At 43.6% G+C, this 24,225-nt stretch overlaps 1 protein-coding gene across 3 annotated transcripts in view; it reads right to left on the reverse strand.

Moving 5' to 3' along the window:
- si:ch211-207d6.2 (sickle tail protein) overlaps positions 1 to 24,225 on the reverse strand; it is a 179,196-nt gene that overhangs the window by 58,277 nt on the left and 96,694 nt on the right. For all 3 annotated transcript variants that reach the window (XM_034206392.1, XM_034206390.1, XM_034206389.1), the window contains exons 7-11: positions 9,328 to 9,651; positions 8,362 to 8,463; positions 8,063 to 8,100; positions 7,820 to 7,965; positions 5,929 to 6,101 (exon numbers count right to left, since the gene is read on the reverse strand). In XM_034206392.1, coding sequence (XP_034062283.1) covers positions 5,929 to 6,101; positions 7,820 to 7,965; positions 8,063 to 8,100; positions 8,362 to 8,463; positions 9,328 to 9,651 — 783 coding nt within the window. The remainder of the gene's footprint in view (positions 1 to 5,928; positions 6,102 to 7,819; positions 7,966 to 8,062; positions 8,101 to 8,361; positions 8,464 to 9,327; positions 9,652 to 24,225) is intronic.

Below are 24,225 nucleotides of genomic sequence, written 5' to 3' on the forward strand. Positions count from 1 at the left end.
CTGAAAAGATGACCAGCTGACCTAGCACCAAACCCCTCCTTCTTACTCTGGTATATATCCGGTGGATCCCTGGCGTTCGGCCTCTTCTTCACATGCTGCCCTCGGGTGAAAGTAGCTCTGCAGTATGCGGACCAGAGCAGGAGTAAGCCGGCATTACTCCTTAAGCATTGCAATATAACTGTAATATATCATGTTGTATTGTAATGATTGTATTGCATTGTCATATTGCCATTAAAGTAGATTATTGTTAACGGTTACTTTGTAGATATGGATTCCTTCCTGTATTATAACCAGCTTCATAGGAACGCGCGGAGATTTGAAAAGCGGATCAGATATCCCTTCAAATCTCCAACAACATCCATGCAGGGCCGGCCCTGACCAATTTGCTGCCCTAGGCAAGATTTTAGCTGGCCCCCCCCCCGAAAATGCAGACACTCACTATGACTCGCACATGCATGCACGTGCAGGGTTGTGACCACCGAAACAGAAAGATATGGACACAAGATGTGTGCAAATGTATTTAGTTTCCTATCCATTTGAACATGATTTAAGTGGGGGGTGGACCTAACATCCTCTAGGGCGGTCCAGGGGTTTGCTCCCCCGGGAATATTCTTTTTTTTAAATATTGAAGTTAAAAGCATCAATCTGGGGCACTTTGAGAGCAAAATTAAGAGATCTATGGATACATCTCTCAACACGATATGAAACAGAACTGTAAGCGGATTTTCTTTTTCTTTATGGATATTTTACAAATCACTCCCCTTTTAAACTGTATTCTTGTTTGTTAATAACAACTTTTTTTACTGTCATATATTTTATATATTTTATACCTGTACTTTATTCTCTTATTTTTTTATAACTATAATGATCATACAAAGGCGTGCCTTTATCTCACTGAGCTGAGGTTATCAGAGCCTCTCAGTCTTTCAGGAGAGAGCTCTCTATCTCTTCCCCCCGATGCCGCTTACACAGTAAACTCCAATGTTAATAAAAGCACACAGAAGCTGTATACGTTTTTTGGGAGTTTGATTTATTTTAAATTAACACAAATACAAAATTAAAACCTATAATTGCATACTAAAACCATTATTTCAAAAAAAATAACAATTTCACATAAACCTTTTTACTGGGGCTGGAGCCGTTCAACTTGATTTGGGGGGGGGGGGGGTGCCATAGTTTATGGGCGCTGTACACAATATAGACGTAGTTATGTTAGTATAAGATAATAAGATGTACTTTGTTGATCCAAAATCGGGAAATTGTGTTCTTATGACATTTAAAAAATATATTTTTAATGTCTAACTTTTTTTTTTCCCCAATTTTTGGCGTCCCCGATGGGTTGATGCACCCTTAGCATTCGCCTATACTGCCTATGCCAAGGGCCGGCCCTGCATCCATGGTAATGATACACGCTGCGGCCAGGCAGGAAACATGTGACTTATCAGTAACTTTCGACATCGTAAAACAATTTTAAACGAGATTTTATTGTAGATTATACATTTTACTGATACCAACTATATAATATTTTTTATTTCTAATGACAATCAAACATGTGGGAAGAGGGGGGGGCGGCGCCCCTAGCGCCCCTATGGGCCGGCCGCCACTGGTGGTGACGTTAGACTTTTTCGTTTTCAGACATTTTGACGGACAGGATCGTAACATTTCCGTCATAATCCATTATTACCAGTCGAGTCTGCACAACTCGTCACTCACTCGCGCTGACGGGGCGCCCTGTTGTTGCCATTTTATTTTCTGTTAAATAAGGTTAGTTAGACCATGAGTTAGACCTGAGTCTTCCTGATAGTTCATATTCTGCTGCTGCCCGGTGTAATTCAAATGTACCGCCGCGTGCAGCAGACACACTCTGCTGCCCAGCCGCAGCACCGGAAATGGAACTGCTGGGAGAAAAACTGACTGTCAGAGATGTATTTTGGCAAAGTTTTTATTTAGTAAACTACATTTTCGTCTCGTCACTTTTCGTCAACGATATTGCATGTTGATTTCGTTACAGTTATTGTTTACTGCCGTCGGTGCCGTCTCGTCATCGTCTCATTTTAGTCATGGAAAAAAAGGTTGTTGACGAACATATTTCGTCATAGTTTTAGTCAACGAAATTAACACTATGTCTAATCAGCATCTTGACACCTGTGAGGTGGATGGATTATCTAGGCAAAGGAGAAGTGCTCACTAACACAGATTTAGACAAATTTGTGAACAATATTCGAGAGAAATAGCCTTTTTGTGTTCATGGAATACGTTTTAGACCTTTGATTTCAGCTCATGAAATTTGAGAGCGAAAACAAGTGTTTATAATTTTGTTTTACATGTTACATGACATGTTACTTGTTAGACGCTTTTATCCAAAGCGACTTACATACTCAATACTGTGGGCAATCACCACAGGAGCAATTTGAGGTGAAGTGTCTTGCAGGGACACAACGACATGCTGACTGCAGTGGGGGTTGAACCTGTTCCGAATACCAACGTACAGCGCACAACCCACTGCGCCATGCGCCCCTTCTTCAGTGTATATGTTGCAGACCTGACTGTCCTCATATTAAAAGTTATAATGAAGATAGGTCCTGTGTTGTGTTAACTGATGGCTGTTAAGAATGAGGACATCATGATGAATACTGTTTGCTAAGAGAAACATTTTACCATACACACAATAATTAACGGAGCAATTAGTTACATCAATCCTGTCATTTTATCAACTGTTTTAGTAGTGGCGTGACGACAGCTTGCATACAACTATGATTCATAACTGACAAACATTCTCTGTGTTTTATCTCCAATGATAAATGTGGAGAAAGAAACTGAAGAAAGAACCCGTTCATGGCTAATTCTATAAAGATCATAGGCTAGCTAGACAATCAGAAGAGGATGAAACTATGTACATTTCAACTCTGTGGGACTAATAAAGGAATTATAATCCTGATTCATCTCTATACAAAGTAGATGTTTTAGTTCTGAATATATATGAGCTGAGCAGTACAAAGTAGCTGAAACTTGAGCTGAAAGGCTTTTCTTGAAGGAAAGTGACAAGTGAAGCTTTCTCGATGTGTTGGGTTGAAATTGTGTTAATGATGTATATGATTAGGATTGGTGTGTAGAGAGATAATTGTATCAAACTGATTCTAAAACTCATGATGCTTGATAAATGCCAGGCTTCTGTTTCAGAGTCCTCAGTGTGTAACATGATAACATGAGAATGAGATGTGATGTCTTTGGAAACCCATGTCTCACCCAATCAAATCACTCCCCATCCCCCTGGCTCTATTTTTAACAATACGTTTCTTCACATTTTCTCTCTGCCTAAGAATGTTGCCGTGCTGTGTCCTGACTGTCACCAATGATTTGCAGCTGCAGTGACATCATTAGGGGAATGATGTCAGAGCAAGTGTGTGAATGTTGAAAATCATCACTTCAGAAATAATGGGCACTAATGGAAAGTTCAAATTGTGTTCAGTTGGGTATTCCCACAGTGACATGTTTGAGCAGGATGGATCGGGGGGCAGAGGTTGTTCAGTTGGAGAGTGGTGGAGGAGATGCTCAGTGCCACAGACGTATTGAGAGACAGAATAACTCTCTGTTGGTTTGAATATTTGACAATAAGACAAATTAATAAGGGACAATGTGCAGCCAGTCATTAATGAGAAAATAACCCCAGACGGGAGGATACTTTCTAAAAGAATCATCGATTTGAATCCCTATACTCATTAACCAATGATTGAATTGGTTCCGCTAAGAAAAATAATCTGTTCCAACGGCTTAACTGCACCAAAGTGACTTGACGGTAGCACTGACCGAGGTTTCCTGTAATTGTCCAAGTCTGTTTACAGTTTATTTTTCCTTAACCAGTCTTTAAACACTGCCAGAGCCCAAACCGTGTTCCTGTTAGTGTTTACTTCCTGTCCGTCTTCTTCTGCTGAAGAATCATGTCCGCATGGATAGGAAAACCAAACTAAATACATTTGCAGACATCTTGTGTCCATATCTTTCTATTTTGGTGGTCATGTCACAACCGTGCACGTGCATGCATACACGAGTCATGGTAAGATATCTGGATTAAGAGGTTGCTTTTTCTTTGCACAGCATGAAAGGAAGGCAAAATGAATGGGCTGTGATTTTAGTATTTTTAAGCAGAGGTCAATCATTTGTACGGCCCTCGGAGGATGTTGAAACAATTGAAATGGCCCTTGAGAGGAAAAAGGTTCCCCACCCCTGCTTTAATATTTAATGACTCTGATCCTCCTTTAACATTCAGAACAGCTGCAGTGAGCAGAGGCTCTGCAGCTGGGGGCGGAGCTCTGGTGCGCGAGTATGAAAACACTTCCGCGTATAGTATGCACTCGTGTCTCCTCGCTCTCGTCTCCTCGCTCTCGTCTCCTCGCTCTCGTCTCCTCGCTCTCGTCTCCTCGCTCTCGTCTCCTCGCTCTCGTCTCCTCTGGAAGCCTCATCCCTCCTCTCTCCTCAACTCCTCCGTGTGCATTTAAGCGTTTGGGACGTCCTTCAACATGGCGTGTCTCGATCGATTTCCGGGTCAAGTCATGGAGGAGAGAGGAGAGAGGGGTCGAGGAGGGACATTGGGATGAACCTACGAAATGAGAAATCCTCTCCTCTGAGCGGTCATTTTAAAGGGACGTTCATTATTAATGACAGGAGGCACAGCAGCTCTCCTGGGAAATGAAATTACGGGCCAAAAGTGTTATTTATAATTATTAAAAGTAAGTAAGGGAAACCAAACCAACTGAGACCTGTCTGTCTGCTGAAATCGATTTCCGATGTGAAATTGACTGGATTTCTTTCTGCGGATTGATATGACTGCAAATGGCCTCTTGATCTAATTGTCTTTAGCAACCTTAGTGTGCTGTTGAAAAAGGGCAGACCGCTTCTGTGCTGTTTACACGAGAGCGCAAACGGTTGTATCCGCTACTTTTCTCTATCGTATATTCCATTCGTTCACACGAGGCCGTAACGGGAACGTGGAAACGGACCCCGCAAACGATAACTGGTCCCAAGGTGGATAGATCTGCAAATGGAATGCTCTGGGGGGCCTAACGGCTTCCTGTGTACGCCCTATACGATCATTTCCTGATAACGATGAAGCCATAGCCCGGCCTCTCCCCACCTCTGCTGCTCACTGCTGTAGCATGGTCAGTAGCTACTGCTACAGCTACTGACCATGCTACAGATGTTAGTGTAAAATCTACAGCTCCTCTACCACAACCATCAGCAACAAGTGGACATGGAGAATTACATGAACTACATGTTGCTAAATCCACCGCAGGGCATAAACAGAAGGGCAACCATGCTCGGGGGTCTTCTTCACTGCTTTTGGTGCATTTTGTGGCGAAAGTACAGCGCCACTTACAGGCCCGGCATATGTACTACAGCGTCTCCAGCGCTTTCGAGCGGTCTAGTGTGGAAGTACAGCGCCACTTACAGTCCCGGTATATGTACTACAGCGTCTCCAACGCTCCCGAGCGGTCTCGTGTGAACGGAAGAAGTTTTTTATATCATATTCGGTTCGTTTGCGTTTCGTATGCGTGTACATGGGGTCTTAATGTCCACACTGACCCATCATAATAGAGTATTCCAATAAGCCGTGTAATAAGAAGTAACAAACCAGTCTGTTGAGAAATGTTATGACATTAAAAAAATCCTACATAATTTCATTACTTGTTAAGTCATAAAATCAGTGAACTAACCAAAAGGAAGGCAGCTAAATCTATCTGAAGGTTGCTAACATTAGGCACAATGATCTACTGGTCATACCAGCCAAACTGTAGCAGCAGAACCTCTGAATGTCCTGAAGGGGGATTACTGCTGATAGAATCTACTTTGTATTTGTGAGAAAAAGGCTATGCTACTTCTTCTTTCACTGCTACAGTCTTTTTTCTAAAACAAAAAATGCAAAACCCTTACTGAAGCTGTTTGAGTGTCCTCTCCTCTGCGGTCAGGTAGTGGATCCTCTCCCGCTCCATCTCCAGCCGTCTGTTTGCTGCCTCCTCACTCTGAACCAGCCCATCACACATCAGCACCACCAGCTCTTCACCCGCCATCCGTAGCATGGATCTCAGGCTCTCCTGGTTTGACAGCTGGAGCACATGGAACAACTCAGGAATCAACAACAGAACTGGTTTTCATTCATGCCCCTGAGCACAGGAACCTTTGACTAGGGGTGCTCCGATCGATCGGCCGATAATCCATCCCACCTCACAGGTGTGGCATATCAAGATGCTGATTAGACAGCATGATTATTGCACAGGTGTGCCTTAGGCTGGCCACAATAAAAGGCCACTCTAAAATGTTCAGTTTTATCACACAGCACAATGCCACAGATGTCGCAAGTTTTGAGGGAGCGTGCAATTGGCATGCTGACAGCAGGAATGTCCACCAGAGCTGTTGCCCGTGAATTGAATGTTCATTTCTCTACCATAAGCCGTCTCCAAAGGCGTTTCAGAGAATTTGGCAGTACATCTAACTGGCCTCACAACCGCAGACCACGTGTAACCACACCAGCCCAGGACCTCCACATCCAGCATGTTCACCTCCAAGATCGTCTGAGAGCAGCCACTCGGAGAGCTGCTGCAACAATCGCTTTGCATAACCAAATAATTTCTGCTGTCAGAAACCGTCTCAGGGAAGCTCATCTGCATGCTCGTCGTCCTCATCGGGGTCTCGACCTGACTCCGGTTCGTCGTCGTCACCGACTTGAGTGGGCAAATGCTCACATTCGATGGCGTCTGGCACGTTGGAGAGGTGTTCTCTTCACGGATGAATCCCGGTTTTCACTGTTCAGGGCAGATGGCAGACAGCGTGTGTGGCGTCGTGTGGGTGAGCGGTTTTCTGATGTCAATGTTGTGAATCGAGTGGCCCATGGTGGTGGTGGGGTTATGGTATGGGCAGGCGTATGTTATAGACGACGAACACAGGTGCATTTTATTGATGGCATTGTGAATGCACAGAGATACCGTGACGAGATCCTGAGGCCCATTGTTGTGCCATTCATCCACGACCATCACCTCATGTTGCAGCATGATAATGCACGGCCCCATGTTGCAAGGATCTGTACACAATTCCTGGAGGCTGAAAACATCCCAGTTCTTGCATGGCCAGCATACTCACCGGACATGTCACCCATTGAGCATGTTTGGGATGCTCTGGATCGGCGTATACGACAGCGTGTTCCAGTTCCTGCCAATATCCAGCAACTTGGCACAGCCATTGAAGAGGAGTGGACCAACATTCCACAGGCCACAATCAACAACCTGATCAACTCTATGCGAAGGAGATGTGTTGCATTGCGTGAGGCAAATGGTGGTCACACCAGATACTGACTGGTTTTCGGACCCCCCCCAGACCCCCCCAATAAAGCAAAACTGCACATTTCAGAGTGGCCTTTTATTGTGGCCAGCCTAAGGTACACCTGTGCAATAATCATGCTGTCTAATCAGCATCTTGATATGCCACACCTGTGAGGTGGGATGGATTATCTCGGCAAAGGAGAAGTGCTCACTATCACAGATCTTTTCAGATTTGTGAACAATATTTGAGAGAAATGGTTAGTTTGTGTATTTAGAAAATGTTTTAGATCTTTGAGTTCATCTCATGAAAAATGGGAGCAAAAACAAAAGTGTTGCATTTATACTTTTGTTCAGTGTATGTATGGGGATGATGAGGCTGAGGATGATGATGATGATGATGATGATGATGATGATGATGATGATGATGATGATGATGATGATGATGATGATGATGATGATGATGATGATGATGATGATGATTACAATTGTGGAGTACCCAGGTAATTTACCTGTAAGTGTCTGAGTTGGTTGAGTTGGAGGCGCAGATCACACACATGTCTCTTCGCTAACACCAAGCTCTGCTGCAGCCCACTGTCCGAGGGGGGGGCGGGGCAGACGCTTTCAATCACAGCCACAGGGACCTCAGGTGATGCTCCTGAAGGTCAAAGTAAGGTGTAGCATGTTCTTTGTGGCAGGTTACGGGAACATCCGTTCAAATTATGGAAAATAATTAAAATAAAAACGTTTCTCACCAGCTCCATTTTTGAGATGTTTGCATTCAGCATTCTCACTGAAAATCACACAGACAGTTACATAATAAACCTACCATCCTTGGTCTAGCCAGGGTTTATACACTACACTCAACTAACTTCATATTTATATTACCTGAAATATACAGACATGATTAGTACCCTACTGTATGTGTTGGGCAGAATTATTTCCTTGTTCAAGCTAATATATGAGTTTGTAAACAAATCATGGCTGAATCAAACAACATATTGATTCTGAAGAGCTGCTGCTCACTAAAGAGATAAAGTGTGCTTTTACAGACCTGAGAGCCTTGACTGCTGGAACATCTGACCCCATAGACAGAGCACTGTGCACCAGCCCTGCCAGACTGGCTATCTGCTCCTCCATGGCTTTCATTCTCTCACTGAAAAATACAAAGACATGCACAGTATCACATGAGGTCTTAAATGGGGCGTCTGTGTAATTTCTGAATCATATGATGTTTCATAATCAGCCCTTCAAATTCACAATGCAATCCAGCAGACATGCCAAAGAAAAGAGATGAAGCCTTCCTCACTGTGTGCCATCCTGGCCCTTATGAGTGTTCATATCATATTTATTGCAAAAAAAAAAATGTGTATTGTTCTTTTCAAACCGCATAGTGTCTCTCCTCAAGGTCAAAGAAAGAACAAAGGAGACCCACCTTGTGCTCTACAGTATTACTAGTGGGCAACAACTCCAAACGGCACACTACTGTAATGATTGTCAAGAGAGAGAACTCCATATCACAGGAAACTAAGAAAAATATCTCTCTTGCTCTGCAGGAGGGCTGCAAGATGGCCAAAATGATTATCACAATTGTTTATCAATAATAGATCTATGATTATTTATCCTGATAAGGCTTTAATTAGTAACAAAATATTTGTTTTGCACTTTTATATTTAATTAAAGCCATTGTTCTCTGATGAAGGCTATGACAAAACCGCACAGACAGACAGGACTAGTAATAAACAGGTTATTAATCTTCTGCTCTGGACGCCACACTGCACAGGCGTTTAGGCGCATGTACAACTTCATTATCACATGCCATCATGTTTGTTTGTTTGTAGGAAGCCAAAATCATGATTGCTATTAAAATGTAATGTGTTGAAGCAGTGTGTGATTGCTGCATCTTGTCTTTACCAATGTGTTTGAAAACGTAGGTCTGAGGAGGACTTTTTATTAAATATACACCTCATAAAGTGTTTACAATGAAGGAATGAACGGGGTCACTCTGGCTATAGCTCACCTCTGGGGGTTGCTGTTGGTCACATGACCATGAAGCAGTCTCTCTGGTTGTCCCAGAGGGCTGTCCAAAAAAACAGACGAGGTAGAGGAGGAAGAGCCACTTCCTCTGCTTCTGTTGACAATCTCCACTTCTGCTCCGTTACTGTCCTGCCGGAGGGACCGGCGGATCGGAGACATCCTCTCTGGAGACAAGGCCACCAGGCTCACGCCTCCAATGATCTGTCTGCCAATCATCCTGACTTCATTGACCCTGTGAGGGGAAGGGGGCGGGGTTTTGGTTCCCAGCGATGGAAGCTGGCTGTCTCCAAACTTCCTGCTCTTCTGCCTGCATGGTGGAAAAAATATGCAATGTATGGATTCATATACACCTGTTGCAGGAACATCACAGGGTGTGCTGGGTCCCACTAGTGAAAATGCTACCATTGTTTTACAATCTATCACTCCACCACTCTGTCACTGATCTGTTCTTCCTCTACACTTAAAGGGAGGTTATTGTCAAGGGGAATATTTACATTCATGTTTCTACCACAAATCACCATCTGGGGTTACAGCAACTATTGTTATCTCCACAAAATGAACAGATAAGAACAAATCCTACAAGGAGGGCCTTTTAATGTCTCAGCTGAAGAATCCCTATATACTGTCACTGTACACTAGCCATTCAATCATTCACATTCTGTATGACCATCATAATCCATCCATAGACAGAGCACTGTTGACAGTCACACATGGTCTTCTGATTGCATCAGACAGAAGACGTGTCTCTGCTCTTGTCTTGTTAGATCTCAGTTCTGCTAAAACTTTTCAATGTTAATCTCCGACATAACAGCTTGTTCTGTGCTCCAAACTGCTCTGAAACACACCATCTACAGATACAGCTCATCTGTGTGTCCCATCCCTGGCCCCCAGCACCAACGTAAGGAACTCACTGTTACCTATGATTAGGCTGGGTCCTTTCACTCCAACATTAAACACACTTGCAAGAAGGACTGCCTTCTTGCATCTACGCAATAAAAATCCAGCACACCGGAGTTCCGGTGGCGTCACCGGAAGTCTTCACAAGACAAGGCAAGGCAAGGCAAGTTTATTTATATAGCACCTTTCAACACAAGGCAATTCAAAGTGCTTTACAAAAAACGAAAGACATTAAGAAAATGGCATTTAAAAACAGTCATTAAAAAGAAAAGATAATAAAATAAACATTAAAAGAAAAAGTACATGGATAAAAGTTACAGTGCAGTCTAAGATATGAATAGTTCAATTAAAAGCAGCGACAAAAAGAAAAGTCTTCAGCCTGGATTTAAAAGTAGTCAGAGTTGCAGCGGACCTGCAGGTTTCTGGGAGTTTGTTCCAGATATTTGGAGCATAATAACTGAACGCTGCTTTACCATGTTTAGTTCTGACTCTGGAGACAGAAAGCTGACCAGTCCCTGAAGACCTGAGAGATCTGGATGGTTCATCATTTAGCAGGAGGTCAGAAATGTATTTTGGGCCTAAACCATTCAGTGCTTTATAAACCAGCAGCAGTATTTTGAAATCTATTCTTTGACACACAGGAAGCCAGTGTAAAGACTTCAGAACAGGAGTGATGTGATCCACTTTCTTAGTGTTAGTGAGGACTCGAGCAGCAGCGTTCTGGATCAGCTGCAGCTTTCTAATAGATTTTTTAGTGAGACCTGTGAAGACACCATTGCAGTAGTCCGGTCTACTGAAGATAAAAGCATGGACAAGTTTTTCCAAATCCTGCTGTGACATTAGTCTTTTAATCCTAGATATATTCTTTAGGTGATAGTAGGCTGATTTAGTAACTGTTTTAATGTGACTGTTGAAACTCAGGTCAGAGTCCATGACTACACCTAGATTTCTGGCTTTATCTGTTGTTTTGAACATTGCACACTGAAGCTCAGCGCTATGTTTGATACGTTCTGACTTGGCTCCAAAAACCATTACCTCAGTTTTATCTTTGTTTAATTGGAGAAAGTTCTGACACATCCAGTCATTGATTTGTTCAATGCACTTACTCAGTGTTTGAATTGGAGCATAGTCTCCTGGTGAAATTGTTACGTACATTTGTGTGTCATCCGCATAGCTATGGTAACTTATTTTGTTGTTCTTCATTATCTGAGCCAGTGGTAGCATGTAGATGTTAAAGAGAAGAGGCCCCAAGATGGAGCCTTGAGGTACCCCACATGTCATATTTTGTCAACTCAGATGTGTATTTACCTATAGAAACAAAGTTGTTTATGTCCTTTAAGTAGGATTCAAACCAATTCAGAACTGTTTTCGAAAGTCCCACCCAGTTTTCTAGTCGGTCGAGTAATATGTTTTGGTCAACAGTGTCAAACGCAGCACTGAGATCTAATAATACTAACACTGAAGTTCTGCCACTGTCTGTGTTTAAGTGGATGTCATTAAAGACCTTTACAAGAGCAGTCTCAGTGCTGTGGTTTGGACGAAAGCCTGACTGGAACACATCGAAACAACTATTTAAATGCAAGAAATTACTCAACTGTTGAAAAACAACTTTTTCAATGATTTTACCTAGAAATGGCAGGTTTGATATGGGCCTATAATTGTTCATTACTGAAGCATCTAGATTATTCTTTTTTAAGAGCGGTTTAATGACTGCAGTTTTCAGGGCCTGTGGAAAAATACCTGAGTGAAGAGATTTGTTTACTATATGAAGTAGATCTGAGGCCATGCAAGGAAAAACATCTTTGAAAAATCATGTTGGAATAATATCAAGGCAGCAGGAGGAGGATTTCAGAAGTTGAATAATGTCCTCTAGGTTTTTATCATTAATCTGATGGAATTGTGTCATGGTGTTTGAATTGATATTAGGTGGACATAGGGACAACACATTTGCTGTACCTGATGCAGAGGCACTGACTGCTTGTCTGATTTTCTGAATTTTGTCAGTGAAAAAGGAGGCAAAATCATTGCATGCCCTGGTGGATAGAAATTCAGAGGCTACTGACACTGGGGGGGTAGTTAGTCTGTCGACGGTAGCAAACAAGGCACGTGCATTGTTTTTGTTTTTGGTAATGATGTCAGAGAAGAAAGACTGTCGTAAGTTTTCACACACTGTTGCTGGTATTTTGGCCCATTCCTCCATGCAGATCTCCTCTAGAGCAGTGATGTTTTTTGGGGCTGTCGCTGGGCAACACGGACTTTCAACTCCCTCCAAAGATTTTCTATGGGGTTGAGATCTGGAGACTGGCTAGGCCACTCCAGGACCTTGAAATGCTTCTTACGAAGCCACTCCTTCGTTGCCCGGGCGGTGTGTTTGGGATCATTGTCATGCTGAAAGACCCAGCCACGTTTCATCTTCAATGCCCTTGCTGATGGAAGGAGGTTGTCACTCAAAATCTCACGATACATGGCCCCATTCATTATTTCCTTTACACGGATCAGTCGTCCTGGTCCCTTTGCAGAAAAACAGCCCCAAAGCATGATGTTTCCACCCCCATGTTTCACAGTAGGTATGGTGTTCTTTGGATGCAACTCAGCATTCTTTCTCCTCCAAACACGTCTAGTTGAGTTTTTACCAAAAAGTTCTATTTTGGTTTCATCTGACCATATGACATTCTCCCAATCCTCTTCTGGATCATCAAATGCTCTCTAGCAAACTTCAGATGGGTCTGGACATGTACTGGCTTAAGCAGGGGGACACGTCTGGCACTGCAGGATTTGAGTCCCTGGCGGCGTAGTGTGTTACTGATGGTAGCCTTTGTTACTTTGGTCCCAGCTCTCTGCAGGTCATTGACTAGGTCCCCCTGTCTGGTTCTGGGATTTTTGCTCATCGTTCTTGTGATCATTTTGACCCCACGGGGTGAGATCTTGCGTGGAGCCCCAGATCGAGGGAGATTAGCAGTGGTCTTGTATGTCTTCCATTTTCTAATAATTGCTCCCACAGTTGATTTCTTCACACCAAGCTGCTTACCTATTGCAGATTCAGTTTTCCCAGCCTGGTGCAGGTCTACCATTTTGTTTCTGGTGTCCTTTGACAGCTCTTTGGTGTTGGCCATAGTGGAGTTTGGAGTGTGACTGTTTGAGGTTGTGGACAGGTGTCTTTTATACTGATAACGAGTTCAAACAGGTGCCATTAATACAGTTAACAAGTGGAGGACAGAGGAGGCTCTTAAAGAAGAAGTTACAGGTCTGTGAGAGCCAGAAATCTTGTTTGTTTGTCGGTGACCAAATTTATTTTCCCGAGGAATTTACCAATTAATTCATTAAAAATCCTACAATGTGATTTCCTGGATTCTTTCCCCCCAGTCTGTCTCTCATAGTTGAAGTGTACCGAGGATGAAAATTACAGGCCTCTCTCATCTTTTTAAGTGGGAGAACTTGCACAATTGGTGGCTGACTAAATACTTTTTTGCCCCACTGTATATACTTCATTCCAACTTTAAAGCGGTCATAAGACCTTCAGCTATAAAACTTGTTCTTCAGATTTTTCATATCTTTTACACTTTTTGAGATATTTAATTAAGGCCAATTGTAAATTCAGACTGATCTTTCCTCAGAGCAGCAGCTGCACACCTTTAGTAAATCTGCCAAAAATGCCACATTATTGACCTGAAAGTGCACAAAAAGCAGATTTTACCGAAAGCAGCTACCGTTTTTAAACTATAGTTAGAAATGTAAGAGGTTTATTTCTCATTCAGAACAATGAAAAGGTTCTCCTTTCACAGCACATATCCATGGAAACCTTTGATCTCTGGGCTCAGTACACAGGTGTTTGATAACGTCATCACCATGGTAACCTTGATCTCTGGGCTCACACAGTCTGGTGTTTGATAACGTTTTCACCTCAAACACAAACACAGAGACTGGAGTGTAACAGACTGTCTCAGTCTATTATTTTCTGTCTGATGGAGACTTCATACTGACTTCAACACGTTCCACATATTTTATACATTATTGGTGACGTATGGTTTCAGTTCAAAAGTTTGCAGTTAAAATATTCATACATATAGTATATACATTTTGTTGTTTATACCTTTTTTAAACCTTTTCTTTTAAATATTAAGCTTCTTCACAATTGTTCCTACTCTTCCAGTTTAACATTTCACTTTCAAGTTTTCAACAAAGTCATTGCAATGCATTTGAGCTGTAACAATTTGATTCAAATCATTTCATTTTTCTGCATTTCTCCACTAAGTTCAGCAACACACTTACTTGGTTTCTGTAGCTAAAAGCAGCTACAGAGACCATTCAACTAATAACATATTCAGCTTTTCTGCATTTTCAGCTAAATTCAGCAACAAATGTACACAGTTTACAGCATTCGCACGCATTTTCAGCAGGAAATGCATTTTCTAGTTATTAATAATATGCTATGATAACGTGCAATTACGTATCTGCCACTACGTTTTAGTTTTTGCACTACTAAATACTGTTGATAATTACATTAATTATGTGACCATCTATGTTTCATGTGTTCTGTAGATGTTTAGTTGCTCTTTTTGCTGCACTTTTAGTGTACAGTTTTGCTGTTGTGCTGCTGTGTTTGTTGTATTTTTGTTGCTCTGGCACAACAATTTCCTTCAGGATCAATAAAGTCTCCTCTTATCTTGAGATCCCCCACGCCACAGAGCTCGGCATTGAAGGAGCGTACCGAGCGCTCGTACCGAGGGCCTCCGGAGACAGGGAGGACAAGACGCGATCAATAATTATCAAGTTTCTCCGATACTCAACAAAAAATGTTTCAACGGGAGACAGATATACTTCGACCAAGATTACCCACCAGCTATTTTGCAAAAACTTAAAGACTACTCTGAGGCAAAGCGAGTGCTAAGGCAGAGAAATATTCGCTTCCAGACCGTGTTCCCTGCTAAACTAAGAGTATTTTCCGAGGACGGGACGAGGACAGATTGAAGGAACTTGAAATAATACACAAATTGAATAACGAGCAGAATATATTAGAGCAGGGGTTTTCAAAGTGTGGGAAGGTGAGCCTCCCCTCAGAGAATATAAGAACAGCCGCACCCCCCCTCCCAATTATTATTTTTATTGTTGCTATAATGCAGGGGTATTCAATTGCATTTCAAAGAGGTCCAGTAAGAGCACATGTCATTAAATGCTCTGTTTTCGCTGTCTACCTTCCGCCGTTTGAAATTACTCCGACTGTTTCTCTCTTCTTGTCTCGTCTCTGTGTGTGTGTTTGAATCTATCGTGCTGACTCACTGACTGCACTGATTTGATTGGCTGAGTAGCGTCACCTAAAACATTAAACAATAACTTTTTAAAACCTTTTTATCTTTATGTTTTAAAGGAGACATGTCATGGCCATTTCCACTGATCATAACTCCATTGTTGAGGTCTACTAGAATAGATTTATATTGTGCAATTTTCCAAACTCACATTGGTTTCTCATCCAGCATCTCTGTAAACTACGTGTATTCACTGAATTTCACTCTCTGCCTTTAAATGGTCTCAACCATATTGCATCAGTAACGTGCACTCGTTGTTATAACAAGATCGCAAGGACACTGGTAGCGATCGGACAATTGAGTGTTGTTCAGTTTGTGTGTTGTGGAACATGCGTGTGCATGCATGAAAATATACCACACGCCCAATTACAATTGCATGTTCAATTCACTACCCTGGAAGTTAATAAAGTTGTTAAAGTTGGAACAGCCTGTGGACAGCCGTTCTTCCTTGCATGTCAGACAGTCGCCGACACCTTCTAACCCCTCGATTCCACCAAGTCCGTCTGCGTCGTGTTACGGCTGCGCCGCGGTTTTGGTCCGGCCTCCTCCGGCGTCATACCCTACCGGGGGCGTTTCAGGAGCGTTTCAGAAGCATTTCAGAAGCGGAGCGTCTTGCCTGCCGGCTCGCAGTTTGTTTTGATTTTTTGCATATTTCCTGGACATGCCACTTTGTACAGACAAAGTTAATAATACTTACAATATTCCAGTTATAAACAACATAAATCAAAGATGAGTTGCTGTATTTTAGTGGTAAAAAAATGCATTCATCATCATAATTATTCTATATATATAATTTACACAGTGCCTGTAAACCAGAGGAGAACGCTGGCATTTCTCCTCCTACTTGAAAGACTACGGAGGGATAGGGTCTGCAAATTAGTTTATTTGGGAGATGGGCCGGATGCTGTCACCGGTCCACTTCCTGCCCGCCGCCTCTGCAACGCCTCGCGTCGAAAAATAGACTTGGATCCTATTTCGAGCGGAGCCCAGCGACGAGACGCTTCTGGGACAAGCAGTCCATCAACGGCTGTAATGAGTTATCGACATTTTAATTGAGAGGCAGATCTGTACATCGTCGGCGTAACAATGGAAGGGAATGTTGTGTTAGTGAGAATAGAACCTAGGTAGACAGTAGAAAGAGGCCCAGAATAGAACCTTGAGGCCCAGAATAGAGCCTTGGGGAACCCCACAGGTAAGAGGGGCTTTAGCAGAGGAGAAGGCATTCATGATACTGTCATTAAAACTATACAGGTGTAACGGACTAGAGTAGCCTGCTAACATCAAATGTATCTAAAAGGTTCATATTCCCGGCCACACCAACACAGTGAGAATGACACAACGAAACGTATGAAATGATTTGTCTTTATTACAAAATTACTTTAAAATAATGTCCAATGCGTCAAGCAATAAATAGTTCAGGGGAATGGTTTAAAAATACCCAAAGTCCAGTTTGGTCCAGTACCAGTCCAGTTCATATGGAAAATCCGTTCATATGGAAAATCCGCGTTTCCCCTTGCGCCAGGGAAAGGGCGTGCTTCAGCGGGACTTTCGGTAGAGTGCGGCCACTGTTTCGGTCCAGTCCGGGAAATCCAGTGCCGGATATTCCACGTGGCCAGCCAGCCAAAATCGTCACTGCCACTCTGCCGTCGCCCTCTGGTCACGGAACCCTCGGTACACAGAAGGGGGACTCTTATACACCACATAAACTTCAGTGAAAGGACACAAGTTCAACAAGGAGGAGATTATCACTTCCCTTAGTTTCGAGATTTAGATCGGTTGAAACAACAACGATGATCGGAGGCCGCTTCACCAGGGCGAGAGGAGGAAGGTCTGGTTCACCAGACGAAGAGGAGCTGAGGAGGATCAGTTCGTGGCGAGGACTGGAGCAAGAGGGATCCGATCCGGTCCGATCTGCGGTGAGGCAAGGCAGTAACTGTCGACGGAAACATCCTGTCGTCCAGCAGGTAATCTGGCATATTTATAGGGGAGTGGAATCGGCAACTGGCTAATGAGATCGCTGATTTTAGCTGGGTTCAGGTGTGTCAATTAGCAACGCGTCTGTGTGTTTTTGTCATGACAGTTCGTGGAGGAGGTTAAGGAAGCATGCAAATATTTATACCCAACAAGAGTTCATCGCCATGATAGCGCACAACAACATTACAATCACAACAATGTATAACATGCAACAGTCATAAAAAGGTTTAACCATACATCCCACTGTCTTACAAGATGGCTTTATGCATTTTATGACACTCCTCCCCCCTTTAACAGTTGTCGTCCCGACAATCTTAATGTCCATACCTGTCTGGAGGCCTACCCCTATTTTGTCTCTGGGACCTTCGCGGGGGTGATCAATTTCTCGGCCCTTGTGGGGCTATAGGGTCCTCTCCTATGGGATTTGTGGGAGGGGCAAATACTGTGGGCACAAGGGTTAAAGGCAACAACAGGGGATCTAGGGAATTGAGCATTGGGGAAGATGGGGTTTGTTTCAGTCTCCGGGACTTGTTGTGGTGCTACAGGTGGATTGAATAGGCAAGGCCTAAGATGGTTCCGATGGATTGTCTTGATAGGGCCTTCCTTTCCTTCTGGCCTGATCTGGAAAACTGGCAAGCCAGGGCGTAGTTGGTCATGAACAACATAGAGTTGGGACTGCCAGTGGGGTGCCAACTTGCTCTGGGATTCTTCAATTCTGGGCAAGGGGTAGGCGTCTTTGTGAGTCAGGGCATTGAGTTTCCTGTAATCGACACAGAAGCGCCAGGATCCATCTTTCTTTTTCACAAGTACAATGGGCGCCGCCGAAGGACTAGAGCTTTCCTTAATGACATCAGTGTCCAACATGTTTTGAAGAAGTCTCCTCAGCTCTGGGTAGAGGCTTGGTGGGATTGGCCTGTAGCGCTCCCGGCTAGGTGGTGCAGAGCCTGTGGGGATGGAGTGGAAGACAACACTTGAAAACTGGCAAGCCAGGGCGTAGTTGGTCATGAACAACATAGAGTTGGGACCTCCAGTGGGGCGCCAACTTGCCCTGCCCTCTGCGGCGGAAGTTTTCGCAACAACACCCACTCTCTGGGTAACAAGGGGAGGACCTTTGCTTTCCGATCATACCTGTCCTTGTCTCGCAGTCGGTTTTCTCTGGTCTTTGCTGCCACCTGTTTGTAAACTCTCTGCAAGGTCAGGTTATGCTGGTAAACCCAGCCTATCAGGTCATGTCTTTGGGTCAGTGGTGGTGCTCCTACAGCAGTTTCCACAGGCAGGCGGGCATGTTGGCCAAACATTACAAAATGTGGGGTCATTCCAGTGGTCTCATGAGTGGTATAGTTATACATCTGGAGCAGAGAAGGCAAGTGGTCTGGCCATCGTACTTGGTCTTCCAGGCTCAATGATCCTAGGAGAGACAACAGAGTCTTGTTAAATCTTTCACAGGCCCCGTTTCCTTGGGGCCTGTAGGGTGTGATTCGGACCTTTGAACACCCGTAAAGGCTACACAATTGTGCTACCAAGTTTGACTCAAAGGCTGCCCCTTGGTCGGACAGGATACGTTCTGGGCAACCCCACGGCTGGATGAGGTGGCGCCAGAGAACACGAGCTGTGGTGGCTGCCGTCTGGTCTTTTGTAGGGATGGCCCATCCATACTTTGTGAAAAGGTCAGTCATAACCAATAGATAAGGGTAAGTGTCGCTATGCCGGCCAAGAGACATGTAGTCAATTGAAACCACTTCCAAAGGGTATGATGTTAGGATAGGAACCAAAGGTGTTCTTACCTCTGGGCCCCTTTTCTGTTGTGTACAGCTTGCACAACTCGATGCCCATATCTGTAGGTCTGTTCCCATCCCTGCCCAGTAGAAAGTCTTCCTCAGCAGTGCGTCGATCTTGGCTACGCCCATGTGGCCTGAGGCTTTGTGATACTTCTCCCACAGCTCCTGTGTCTTGCTAGCGTGCACCACGATTTGGGAGAGGTTCAGCCCAGTATGACGCTCCTGGGTTCTTCGCTTCAACACACTTTCCTGGATGTGTAACCGGCTCCGTTCCCGCAAGAGGCGCTTTACTGCAAGCTGACTGGCTTACTCAATATCAAGCCACGATTATTGTTTTTATTTTAAATCGTATAATTTCGGACTTTTTTTGCCGTCCGTGAGGGAAATAAATGGGGCTCAGAATACTGAAATATGTATTTTTTAAATCTTTTTTTCCTTCTAATTTGTTATTCTTTTCTAAATAACACACTGTTATCTACTCAACAATAACACACAATTATCTTTGTTTTTATTTATTTGTTTAATTCTATAATCTCGGGCTTTTTGCCGTCCGTCAGGAAGTGAATTTCAACAGGAAACAGACGTAGGCCTATATGGGACATTTTGAGCATCATTGCGATACACACCCACTGAACTGATTACCCAAGATCCTCAACTATGGTTTAAGCTCGGTGATTGGATGTTTTAGCCGCAATGCACGTTGGGATATGGTGTTAATGCGATATGAAATCCAAAAAACATTTCGGAGTTTAGGATGGCCGAAGACATTACACTACCCATAATCCTCAGCTATCGTTTGGGAGTACAGTTCCTTTGCTTGACAAACCCCATGATTAATCTTCAAGCTCTGGGATTGGATGTTCGAGTGGCAGTGCGCCAAGGTTACGCCGAGCGTCAAACAGCACTTTGAAGTGGAACAAAACCACGGCAGACTATCCAAGACTATCACTCGAACGGGACCAGCCCCCACCCCACCCCCAGAACTACACATGCTGACGATTCTGTTTCGCAAAATGTTCTATGGGACGTCTCTACTGGGAATGTTTTCGTTTTTCCCACAATTAGAAGTTGCCAGTATTAAATACATTGGTGTTATCAAATGTCCATAATGGGCAGCATTAATATATACCCACATGACAGCTCATTGTTACTTTGTAATTATACTCCACTACAATTCAGAGGTTAACCTGGTATTTTTACTCCACTACATTTATTTTAGTTACTTTGCAGATTCTGATGTGAAATATAAACAACCCTTAAATCAGACTTTAGTTACACCTGAGTAAAATTCAGGGAAAGGTGATTGTCAAGTGCCAACAATCAGGAGAGATATTTGATAGTTGGTGCTTGATATCGAGTCAGATTTGGGTCAATATTCTAGCGCGCAAAACAAGCTACTCACGAGCGGAAAATGTGCTTTTACATGCGCATAAAATGACTCTCGCGCACAGATTAAACCCCCGCGAGCGGCTATGCGCTCGCTCGCGAGAGGCTATGCGCTCGCTCGCGAGAGAGACAGCCCTCTTTCTCCCTCGCGGGAGTGTCAGCCTCACTCGCTCGCGGAGTCTGTCTACGCGCGCGTGAAAAGTTTCTGGCATTTTGGGGCGGAGCCACTGGACTTTGATTGACAGCTGCCAGGAAGCCCGGAGTTGCCAGGTTTGATAAATGCCTGAACTACCAAGAGCCGAGGAGTGACAGCTGCAAGATCAGTTGGACGAGATTGAATGGTAAATGTGTCGTGGCTTGATATTGAGTTTTTATGAACCCCACAGCTTCCGGTCTTCCAAGACCCAACCGGACAAAAAGACGTGGTGCAGGCATGAAACATACTACCAATATAAATACATTGCTTTTTAAATCGTTCTGTGTGACACGAAAAAAAGGGGGAAATCGTGTTGGTGAACACGAATCAATAGATTACATTTGGTGACTATAACACGAAATGCCGTGAGACTGGGTTGCTATATCTGGCGAATAATGGGTAACAATGTGGAGATATCAATGGAAATGTACCAGCTCGCAGAATTGGAGGGAATATATCTGGAAGAACCTGATACAATATTTGACTACGCCCTCTCAGAAATCCCACTATGATAGGACCCCCCCTATATGTTGGAGGAACTGTGGTAACCAGAATGTAAACCACTTCCATGGCCCTTTCTCACTTCTCTTATTTTTCATTTCCTCACTCCTCGGTCTCGGTCTCACCGGAAGTTGATTTGTCTGCGCCAAATTGAGTAGCGTCCCAATGGCCTTATTTTTGCTGGAGGATCGAGGAGCGATAATGGAGGAGCTATAATCGAGGAACCACCAGACCATCCTTCGATGAAATCCTCAGACACTCGCCCCGCCCCCTTACTGTGTATCGCTCACTGATTGGACGAGGCATGCGCTGATCTGATGCTTCTTGACATGAGAGCAGTTTCCCAGCGGAGTGAAGAAAACACATGAAACTCACTGGAGTCACTCCTCAGTTTATACCGTGTTTTGTTTCAATTAATGTATCATCTAGTTACAAATATGTGATATATCTGAACAACAAAGTGATCAAAAATCATTTAATTCATTTTTTGGAAACATTTTCATGATCGCTTTTTTCGTTTTACATTTATTGTCATTTCCATTCAGTCAGTCATTAAGTGCTATTAAAATGTTAATGTGCGGGGGGTCAGGTGATGCAGCGAAGCTAGATAGACGCTAGCCCAGGGGCTCTCCATCCTAATTCAATTTAAAACCTTTAAAAACACCCAACCCCACTTTTAATCTGGTCGGACGAATGCAGCATGGACTTGAGATCAGGGAGCAAAGAACAACATTCAGCTGATAAGCAAATTCTGACGTCTATAGAGAAAATTGCTCGCGAGACTTGTGAGCAAGAAGTTTGTGTAATGACGGCGGCGGCACAGCAACACCTGAGCGGAGGAGACTCACTTATCCTTCAAGAGAATAGAAACGGCAATCAAGCTCTCTCCAGTAAACTCGAGTCCAAAACCGCAGAAATTAATCAGTCTATCTCCGGACTGAAATCTATGCTGGATAAGTTGAGCTCCCGGGTAACCGAAGCGGAAGACCGTATTGGCACGGCAGAGGACCAGCTGGTGGACCTGGACTCTCGTGCTATCAAGTTAAGAAAAGAAAATGACTTTTTAATGGAGAAGGTCGACCAGCTTGAGAACCACAGCCGACGCAATAATATACGTGTCATTAATCTCGGGGAAAGCTGCGAGGGAAACGATCCTGTAAACTTTTTTGTTAACTGGATCCCAGCCACCTTGGGACAAGAGCATTTCACCGAGCCCCTGATAATAGAGCGGGCACATCGGGCTTTTGGACCCCGTCCATCTGCAGACCAGAGACCGCGTCCTGTTCTGATACGGCTGCTCAAATGCCAAGACCGAGACAAGATCCTGCGCATCGCCGCACAGCGGTCCAGAGAAAATAAGGGTCCCATCAAGTACGACGGTAAGCCTGTGCTGTTTTTTCCGGACCTAAGCGCCAGCTTGGTGAAACGCAGAAAGGAGTATGCCCGGGTTAAGACGGAGCTTCGATCCAGGGATATTCTGTTTGCCTTACTCCATCCTGCAACATTGAGGATCACGCTCCCCGATGGAGGGAGAAGATTCTTCCAAACACCAAAGGAGGCGGCGGCATTCCTGCGTGAGACTCCAGCAGGACCTCCACGGAAATAACAGGTGTTTGAAAATCAGTCGGGCAACCGTAGTTCCCACGAGTTGCTGTGTCTTCATGTTTAAACTGTAGTCACTATTGGTATATTAGACATTCTAGATAATACAAGTGATGACAGCATTCAAAGTTTACATTTGTTAGACTGGTTTCATAGATACCGTATAAGGTATCAGGTTTTTTCTTTTTTCCTTTTCTTCAGAGTTTGTGAACACTTTGTTTCACTCAATAGTAGTTATACACATACCACTTCCATCCAAAAAGTGACAGGTGGTGTGACAGGTCACACCTCTCCCTACTTATTAAGCCCCGCCCCTTCCGCCGGAAGTCCCGCCCCCACTTCCGGTTTTTCAAAAATAAAATTAAAAAATATTTTTAAAATGATAAAAAATAAAAATGCTGCCCCTACCGGTCGCCCCTGCTTCCGGTTTTCAAAATAAAATTTAAAAATATTTTTAAAATGATAAAAATAAAAATGCTGCCCCTACCGGTCGCCCCCGCTTCCGGTTTTCAAAATAAAATAACATGACATTTAACAACCATGAGAAAAATAAAATGCTGCCCCTGCCGGTTTTCAAAATAAAATTTGAAAATAATTTGAAAATGATAAAAAAAAAAAATGCTGCCCCTACCGGTCGCCCCGCTTCCGGCAAAATAACATGAAATGTAACAACCAGGAGAAAATAAAATGCTGCCCCCTACGGTTTTACAAAATAATAATTTTATAATGAATCACATATGCATAGGATCAATGTCCCTGCCACCTAGTCACTTCCTGTGCGCCTGTATACAGCAGTATTGACTGCAACTTACAAATACTTGCAAATAACATGAAATATACAACCATATATTTTAAAAGTAATGTATCAGCTCTAAAGAGCAAGGTCCCGCCACCTAACCACTTCCTGTGCCCCTGTATACAGCAGTATTGACTGTAACTTACAAATACTTGCAAATAACAAGAAATATACAACCAGTACTAGTAAAAGTACTGTCAATCTCACTAACTCTCTCTCTCTCTCTCTCTCTCTGCTATTCTCTGCCGTGAAAAGTTTGGTGAACAATCAAGACAGGTGTGGGGGACCATAAAACCCCCAGACATCCTCTGCGGGGCAAATGGTGTGTGTGTGTGTGTGTGTGTGTGTGTGTGTGTGTGTGTGTGTGTGTGTGTGTGTGTGAGGAGACGGTCTGAGGCTGCTAATTACAAAAGTCTCCGAATGCAGGACAGATGGTCAGAGCAAAACA

The sequence above is a fragment of the Gymnodraco acuticeps genome, unplaced genomic scaffold (genome assembly GCF_902827175.1).
Source record: "Gymnodraco acuticeps unplaced genomic scaffold, fGymAcu1.1, whole genome shotgun sequence".
Taxonomy (NCBI): Eukaryota; Metazoa; Chordata; class Actinopteri; order Perciformes; family Bathydraconidae; genus Gymnodraco; species Gymnodraco acuticeps.